Here is a 9,719-nt window from a genome sequence, read left to right on the forward strand (position 1 = left end):
TAACGTTCTTAGAATTGACAAGACAGTTGACCCTGAGAGGTCAAGTAAATATCTACAGCGGATCTAAAATATTCATAATTAATTATAACTAGTTATGATTAATTATTCATATTTCCCATGAGCTGATTCGTTACAAATATAATAGAATAGAGAGTGCTAGTGTTAGAGGGTCAAGGTTGTATATATATATATATATATATACAAAAAAAATTACTCCAACCTTTAAAATCGCTGTGTGTATGTGTATTTTTCATTAAGCGCTAAGATTTCTTAACCAAATATAGATGAATAAATAAATAAACAAACACTTTTTTTTTTGTTGGAAAATTATGGAATAAAGTTTGAAACATTTATACATTTTTAGCCCATTCAAACTGGTGCTTCCAAGACGATCAGAAGTCATTCTTGCAATTCAATAAATCTTAATCGGTGTTAGCCAGCTCAATCATGTTACCATGGCAACATTTAAATCAACCTATTTTAACCACAGTAATCAATCAATTCAATGAGTTTGTTTAACAGGCATGTTGTTTTACCAATGCTGAACCCGAACCCAGGCCATCCTAATGGTGGAGCCACGTAAAGACTGGTTTATTCCTCCATAAACCAGTTCAGTTCACTAAATGTCAGCCATCTAACCTAAAGACACACAGCGATGCACATACGAGAGGATGTACGGTTACTCTCGAGTTATTCTTACACACACCGGCAGGGCTTCTCTTTTGTAACAAAGACAGAAAGGAAGACGTAAATAAAGAGATCATGTGTGAGGGGTGCTTTGAGAGGCATAAAAGAAAAGAAACAGAAAGTAGGATGCTGTCAGTGATTGGCCAGTCGCAATGGATTGAAGGGATACTATCGCCTGAAACATACTTTACACCGGTGTATTAATTCACGACACACATATTGCCTTGGCATGTTGTTTTACCAATGCTGAACCCGAACCCAGGCCATCCTAATGGTGGAGCCACGTAAAGACTGGTTTATCCCTCCATAAACCAGTTCAGTTCACTAAATGTCAGCCATCTAACCTAAAGACACACAGCGATGCACATACGAGAGGCTGCAGGGTGTACGGTTACTCTCGAGTTATTCTTACACACACCGGCAGGGCTTCTCTTTTGTAACAAAGACAGAAAGGAAGACGTAAATAAAGAGATCATGTGTGAGGGGTGCTTTGAGAGGCATAAAAGAAAAGAAACAGAAAGTAGGATGCTGTCAGTGATTGGCCAGTCGCAATGGATTGAAGGGATACTATCGCCTGAAACATACTTTACACCGGTGTATTAATTCACGACACACATATTGCCTTGAAACACTGAAGTCCTGGTCATACGGTCTTTCATTTCAACAACAAAAGATACACAGCTGTTCAAAAATTTGGGATCAGTACATGTTTTTGAAATTAATTTCCAGCAAAGATGCAACTTTATATCACAGTTTCCACAAAAAATATTAAGCAGCACTGTTTTCAACATTAATAAGAAGAAGAAATGTTCCTTGATCAGCAATATCAGCATATTAGAATGATTTCTGAAAAATCATGTGACACTGAAGACTGGAGTAATGATGTTGAAAATTCAGCTTTGCATCACAGGAATAAATTACATTTGAACATGTATTCAAATAAAAAACAGTTATTTTAAACTGTAATAATATTTAAATAAATTTCTGTTATATTTGATCAAATAAATGCAGCCTTGTTAAGCATTAGACGCTTCTTTCAAAAATATATATTAAAAATATTTTTTACTGACCCAACTCTTTTGAATGGCAGTGTATGCATCACATTCCTCCTTTTTTAAAAAACTGATTGGCCTGTTTATTTCACTCTCTGCATGATTATATGGTTCATTTTGTTAAGACACTACTTTACAAGTATAAGTATATCTGCAATTTGAAGAAAAGTCTAATGCAATAATGTAATGAGATAGCACCACAGTAAGGCAGAAACATGTTAACCTGATGATTTAGCTTGCGTAGAGTATGTTTATAGCCGGTGAAGCGGGTGTCTGGCCGTCTCATTGACGGGCAGTGAGAGCAGGGCTGTCCTCGCCGGTTTAACCCTCCATTCCAGCACTGTGACATAGTGTCTGACCACTGCGACTCCGTCCCGACGGCTCCCCTGGTGTCACAGAAACAGGATCAGTTCAGTTATGTAACCCTGTCCAGACAGAACTCTCACCTGTTTACTCACGCTTGGCAGTGGGCTGGTTGAATCAAAGTTCATGGATATTAGCTATCATGTCACCTTATAGTCAAGAACAGAAATGCAATCTAGACTCAGTAGTATGCAACTGTCTGCGAGCTACATTTGCTCAAATGTGCACAGCTAATGTATCCCACAATGCAATGCGGTTGTCTTGACCTTCCAAGCTCTAACTATTTATTGACCCAATATTTGTTTGGACTGCTAAAATATAAGACATTTTTACACAAACATGGATTAAAAATAAAAAAAAGAGCAACATATCTGTTTCTGATATCCTAACTTTTAAACATCAATAATTAAAAAATATACAAATGATATGCAAATAAAGAAAACTCATCGTTTCACTGTTTGTATCACTCCTCTTGCAGTATTTCTCTCAGCGATCGTCATGGTGGATATTTTTTAAATTGCCTAAATAGTACAAAAATAAATAAATTATTATAAAAATGAATTATTTTATGCATACTTCAGCTATTTATTTTCATGCTGCATCATGAGGTCGCGTGGCAACAGCATATAACATACTACCATTTAAAATGTTTATCCTTGCATATTTTGCACTATTTCACAAACCTTTTAAAATATAGTAGGCAGTGGTACATACTGTACATTATGAAGTATGCTAGTATTTGCTTTTTTTTTTTGGCAGATGTTACAATATCATGTATTTTAGCATAGTTGGAATGCTATATTGACCAATCAGCATCAATGACATTATGGCTCTCTCTCAAAATGTGTAAAACTCTTGTCTTCTCTCATTACCAGTGTAAAAGCACCAGCATGTAGACTTGATACTAATATTTGTCATTCAGCAGCCTCTTTTATCTAAGGATTTGTATGTGTGCGTGAAAGCCAATCACAGCACAACTCAGAAACCACTCGGCCAATCGCAGGACAATCACAGAGCCGATGTCACAGTTGCGAGGCAGGAGTTGGCTCAGTGCCTTTGGCAGGTTAATTTAGATACATTAAGAAGTTGATGTCTCTGGGGGGCAACAGAGAGAGAGAGAGAGAGAGAAATAATGACTGTTCAAATAATCTATGTGTGACTTGTGTGTTGAGTCTCAGACCCCTGTTTCCTTTGGAAAGACCACCACTGACATGTTCTGGTTATCCACATGTTCCAGCGAATATGGGAATGAAATAAACAGTCTGGTTTAGGGGTGGGGGAGACAGTATGACCAAAATCCAAAAACAGTAGAGTAATATTACACTTCCGTTCCAAAGTCTGTGGTCTGTAAGATGTTTTAATGTTTTTGATAGAAGGCACATATGTTCACCATGCCTGCATTTATTTGATCAAAAATACAGTAAAAACAGTTGTAATGTGGGATATTATTATGATTAAAAATAACTTTCTATCTGAATATATTTTAATTAATTCCTGTGATGCAAAGCTGAATTTTCAGCATCATTACTCCAGTCTTCAGTGTCACATGATCCTTCAAAATCACCAAAAAAAAAAAAAAAACCCCTATTATTATCAATGTTGAAGCAGTTGTGCTGGTGGAAACCATGTTAAATTTTGTTCAGGATTATTTGATGAATAGAAAGTTCAAAAGAACATCGCTGATTGAAAAGTTGTCCAATATAAAAGTCTTTGTTGTCACTTTTGACCAATTTAATATGCCATGGCAGAATGAAAGTCATATTTCTTTCAAAGAAACAAATTACTGACCCCAAACTTTTGAGCAATAGTGTATATCTCTGTAACGGTATGTTATATTTAAAATTAAACTAAAAATGACTTGTATATTATGTAACCACATAGTAATGCTGATTTATTTTTGAATAATCTAGTCATTCTGTTGTATATAAAGCAAATAAAAACACACACCTATGTCACGCTTTTCTGACCAAAAATGATAATTATGTAATTATTTACTCACCCTCATGTTATTCATCTCAAAAGAAGATGGGAACCTAAATCAGTTTTTGTTCCCATTGACTTCCATTCTGTTTTTTGTCGATACAGTGGAAGTCAGTGGGAATCAGAAGCTGTTTGGTTACCAACATTCTTCAAAATATCTTTAGTGTTCTGCAGATTAGAGAAAGTCATACAGGTTTGGACCGACATGAGAGTGAATAAATGACAGAATTTTCATGTTTGGGTGAACTATCCCTTAAAGATGTTTTCTAGATATCAACCTGCTTCCTTTCGTCCCTCACCTGTCTTCTTTTTCACACCCACAGAAGGATGAGGTGTATCTGAATTTGGTGATGGACTACGTGCCTGAAAACGTGTACCGGGTGGCCAGACACTACAGCAGAGCCAAGCAGAATCTGCCCATGGTCTATGTGAAGGTAGCATCTGTCAATAGAATCTGACATTATTCACTATTCTGAAAACATGTGATTTTTCCATGCAGGTGTAAGTCTGTTTGTTGCTGGACCAGCTCATGAACCAAAGCTGCACAGCTTACTTAGTGAAACCAGTCAACTAGTAGCATGGATTTTGTGGTGTAACTTGGTGAATCATGGTGGTCTTGCTAGTTTAGATATACTGGCTGGATGTATGAGCAGGATTATTTTCTTGTTTTCATGAGTGTTTGCGCCATGACTTTGTTCCGTTCTGACCTTTACGGTGGAATATTTTGTAGATCTCAGCTTGCAAATTCTGCTGAATTAAAGTCACTATTTATGTGTGTTTTCAGCTATACATGTACCAGCTGTTCCGCAGCTTGGCGTACATCCACTCGTATGGGATCTGCCATCGAGACATCAAGCCGCAGAACCTCCTGCTCGACCCAGAGACAGCTGTACTCAAACTCTGTGACTTTGGAAGGTGAGACAGGGAAATTGGGTGCTATCTTGCATTTAACATCTGCTGGAAAGTTAACAGCACTTGTTCATTTCAAGTTCTTGAGTAAAACAATGTTGAAACATTGCCTGAAGTTCTGTACTGATGCTCATAATCTATAAAACCTTTTGTTGATTGACGTAAAGAAAATTGTGCATACACTACCATTCAAAAGTGTGGGGTCAGTAAAAAAAAAAAAAACATTTTTTGAGGAGAAATTAATACTTTTATTCCCCAAGGAAACATTAAATTGATCAAAAGTCACAGAAAAGACCTTGTTAGAGAAGATTAGAGAAGGTTTGTTTTCACAAAATATGAAGCAGCACAACTGTTTTCTACATTGATAACAATAAGAAATGTTTCTTGAGCACAAATCAGCATATTAGTATGATTTCTGAAGGAGCATGTGACACTGAAGACTGGAGTAATGATGCTGAAAATTCAGCTTTGCATCACAGGAATGAATTAGATTTTAAAATATATTCAAATTCAAAACAATTATTTTAAATTGGAAAAAATATTTCACAATATTGCTGATTTATTTAATTGTTGATCAAATAAATGCAGCCATGGTGAGCATAAGAGACTTTTTAAAAAACATTAAAAAGTCTTACCAACCCCAAACTTTAAAAATGCTGTGTACGTTTGTGTTTCTTTACAAATTGATAATTTGGAGTGAATAGTGAAAGAAAAGCATGCAACAAGTGTCTATCATATACAACATGTGAACTTAAAAGCATCTCAGGATGCACTTCATGAAGTTGGTTGAGGGAATGAGGACTTTGTGCTGCTGGCATGTGAATAGCAGCAATATAAAAACACAGAAAGACGTTGCTTGTGTGATGTGGTACCTTTACTGGAAAACTTCATCTGGCAATGTTACAGAAACTGAACAAGTCTCATGTGTGAAAGTGACTATTTCATGGATCAAATCCCATCATCAGACACATTTAGCTTTCACATTTAGCATTCTGATCTAAATCTATGACTGACTTTCTTTGATTAAACTGCTTTAAACTTCTTGATGTTTTTTAAAAGTTTTGTTTGGATGCAGTTAGCGTTTGGCTGTTTGGCGATAATGATCATGATTATTGTTCTTGTGATGATAATGTGTCCTATGATGATGGCTGTTTTGATGTGTTGGTGTAATTTCTGGTTATGTCTAATTCTCTCTGTCTGTGTCTCGCGTTTGGTCTGTTTGTTTCTGTCTCCTGCAGTGCTAAGCAGCTGGTGCGTGGTGAGCCTAATGTTTCCTACATCTGCTCGCGCTACTACAGAGCCCCTGAGCTCATTTTCGGAGCCACGGACTACACTTCCAGCATAGGTAATCTAATGCTCTTTTTATTCGAAAACGTTTTAAACTCCACCACCAGCATTGGCGTACTAATGCTAACTCTTTTTTTATCAAAAAGATTCAGTATCATACAAACTCCTGTCCTGTTATAGTTTGCAGTCATAATATAAACAGGACTTAATTCAGATAATATTGTACAATAGATTCATTTTAGCTTGAGTGTTACATTTAGTAAATCATTGTGTTGTCAAAAATATATATTTGGGATTTTGTATGGGTTTTTGAAAGTCAGTTATTTTCACCAAGGTTGCATTTATTTGATCAGAAATAAAGTAAAATAGTAATAGTGTAAAGTATTCTTGCCATTTAAAGTAACGGTTACTATTTGAATATGTTTTAAAATGTAATTTATTCCTGTGGTTGCAAAACTGAATTTTCAGAAGCCGTTAATCCAGTCTTTCAGTCTCTAGAAACTGAGATGCATTTTTCTTCAGGATTCTTTAATGAATGGAAAGTTCAAAGGAACAGCATTTATTTCAAATAGAAATCTTTGTAACGTTATAAATGTCTTTACTGTCACTTTTGATAAATGTAATGCGGTCTTGCTGAATAAGAGTATTCATTTCTTTAAAAAAAATAAATACATTTGACCATTTACTGTTTCAGACATATTAAATGATACATGATTTAAAAAGAATTAATTTACACATTTTCACGGTTAAAACTACATGCATCAACGATCCATATTGCAGCAATTTCGAAATGCTTGAGTGAATCACAACTCTAACAAAGCTGTTGTGTAATGCTAAAAGAACTTAAAAGCAACACTGAGACATGCTAATGAAATGTGATTGAATACATTTGTGCTGCTAATCTTTGTTGTAAGAAGAGTGAGTGCTGTAATATTCAGTGTTTACCTTTGTTTTCATACAGACATTTGGTCGGCGGGATGTGTGCTGGCCGAGCTGCTGCTTGGACAGCCGATTTTTCCTGGTGACAGTGGTGTCGATCAGCTCGTTGAAATCATCAAGGTATGGAATTATGTGTGTGTTGCATGAGAGTTTCATAAATAATTAAAAAGTTTGGATTGCTTCAACTTTTGTTGTCTGTGTCTCATTACGCACTTTTCTAGTATTAATATTAATAAAAGTCATTCTAGTTATAACGAACCAATGGACGATAACATTTATTCTGAGCATGCACTTCAGCAGTTGCAGTGCGCTTTAAAGTAGGAAGGTTTTTGAAATGCTGTCAATCTTTTTGTATTTCATCAGCTGAAAAAAATCACTCTGAAAGTGATTCCAACTACATTGTTCCTCTGTATATAGTTGTTATAGTGGTGGTGTGTGGACTATATATTTTAATAGCAACAGAATAAGAGAACTTGTTTCCTCCAGGTGCTGGGAACTCCTACACGAGAGCAGATCCGGGAGATGAACCCAAATTACACTGAATTCAAGTTTCCACAGATAAAGGCACACCCGTGGACTAAGGTTAGCATGAGCGTTTCCATGTGTTTCAAGCTTTTTTATCACTTTAATTCTAGACTGTGATTCTGGTCTTTACAACCGTCTTATTTTACGTTTTCTCTTTTGAGTCTGAGTTTTCTATGAACACAGATGCACTTTAATTGCTCACCTGTGACTTATTTAAAATAGAGTACAAATGTATTTCCAAAAAAAGCATTTTGTACAGTCAAAAGTTTAAATTATTGTACAAAAGTTTGTATAAAGCATTCAAAAGTCCTGCGTTGTTGTCCATATGTTAGGTTTTCCGGCCCCGGACCCCTCCGGAGGCGATAGCTCTGTGTTCCCGATTGTTGGAGTACACGCCTACGTCCCGATTCACTCCTCTGGAGGCCTGCGCTCACACTTTCTTCGACGAGCTCCGTGAGCCCAACCTCAAGCTCCCGAATGGAAGAGAGCGGCCTGTGCTGTTTAATTTCACTACACATGGTATGCCGCACACAAATGGTGACGATTGATTTTATATTTTTGATGTATTGTAACAAGTATTAACTGATTTTAATAGCAAATGTACACCAACATTCAAATACTTGGGGTCGGTAATAGTTTTAAAACGTTTTTGAAAGTCTCTTAGGCTCACCAAGTCTGCGTTTAAATGATCAAAATGAAATATTATTACAATTTAAAATAACTGTTTTCTATTTGAATACATTTTAACATGTAATTTATTCCTGTGATGCAAAGCTGAATTTTCAGCATCATTACTCCAGTCTTCAGTGTCACATGATCCTTCAGAAATCATTCTAATATGTGACCCTGGAGCGCAAAACCAGTCATAAGTACCATGGGTATATTTGAATGGGTCAAAATTATCGATTTTTCTTTTATGCAAAAATCATTAGGATATTAAGTAAAGATCATGTTCCATGAAGATATTTTGTAAATTTCCTACCGTAAATATATCAAAACGTAATTTTTAGGGCTGGGCAAGTTAACGCGTTATTATCGCGTTAACGCATTAATTGATTAACGCCGTCAATTACTTTATCGCGCATTAACACAGTTTTTTATTATGAAAGTCCTTTGCTCACTGGCTCTGAATACACACACACACAGACAAACCATGGGTCACAGGAGGGGTGGGATGTTGATCAGTACTGGCTTGAGATGGTTGTGATATCACACGTCTCAACCAATGAGAGCATTTGGGGTGGGCCTAAGACTGAAGCAGCGCTCACATGAAGCTCTCACGACTTCATAAGTGGGAAATAGGACGTTTCTGACGATAGCATGTGAAGACAGCAGAGAAGTGTTCTCACTCAGCACAGTGGAGTGCATCGTTTTGTGATCACACTAGTCAAACGAACCGGGCTTTGGGGGTCTAACGCACTCGGGCACGGTTAAGATTGCCTAGTGTGAGTACACCCTTATTCTCCCGCATCACCGCACACATGAGTCTCTACCCACCCGCACTCGCCCATCAAGTGATGTCCTGCGCCGCACTCTGTTGCGTTGGGTTCCGCGATAGTGCAGGTCTCTACTCGGAAGGTTCCGGAATGTTATGATCGAGGCACTGGACTCTGAGCATAACTTGTTTTTCTATAACAAACTATAAAATATTTTCTATAAAAACGTACAATACACTACTTTTGAATTCATTATGGAATTTTGTGCATAACAATGCGATTAATCACAGAAAATCATACGATTAATTGCGATTTTAAAAAAATCCATCGTTGCCCAGCACTAGTCATTTTTGATTAGTAATATGCATAGCTAAGAACTTCATTTGGACAACTTTAAAGGAGATTTTCTCAATATTTAGATTTTGTTTGCACCCTCAGATTCCAGATTTTCAAATAGTTGTATTTTAGCCAAATATCGTCCTATCCTAACAAACCATACGTCAATGGAAAGCTTATTTATTCAGCTTTCAGATGATGTATA

The 9,719-nt window shown here is 36.5% G+C and overlaps 1 protein-coding gene across 3 annotated transcripts in view; it reads left to right on the forward strand.

Annotated features, from left to right (window-relative positions):
• Positions 1–9,719, forward strand: part of LOC107729358 (glycogen synthase kinase-3 beta-like) — a 21,444-nt gene that overhangs the window by 10,118 nt on the left and 1,607 nt on the right. For all 3 annotated transcript variants that reach the window (XM_016539836.1, XM_016539838.1, XM_016539837.1), the window contains 6 exons: positions 4,406–4,516; positions 4,867–4,997; positions 6,230–6,336; positions 7,240–7,337; positions 7,704–7,799; positions 8,075–8,261. In XM_016539836.1, the coding sequence (XP_016395322.1) occupies positions 4,406–4,516; positions 4,867–4,997; positions 6,230–6,336; positions 7,240–7,337; positions 7,704–7,799; positions 8,075–8,261 (730 nt within the window). The remainder of the gene's footprint in view (positions 1–4,405; positions 4,517–4,866; positions 4,998–6,229; positions 6,337–7,239; positions 7,338–7,703; positions 7,800–8,074; positions 8,262–9,719) is intronic.

Source organism: Sinocyclocheilus rhinocerous, unplaced genomic scaffold (genome assembly GCF_001515625.1).
Source record: "Sinocyclocheilus rhinocerous isolate Xijiao unplaced genomic scaffold, SAMN03320098_v1.1 scaffold1148, whole genome shotgun sequence".
Taxonomy (NCBI): domain Eukaryota; kingdom Metazoa; phylum Chordata; class Actinopteri; order Cypriniformes; family Cyprinidae; genus Sinocyclocheilus; species Sinocyclocheilus rhinocerous.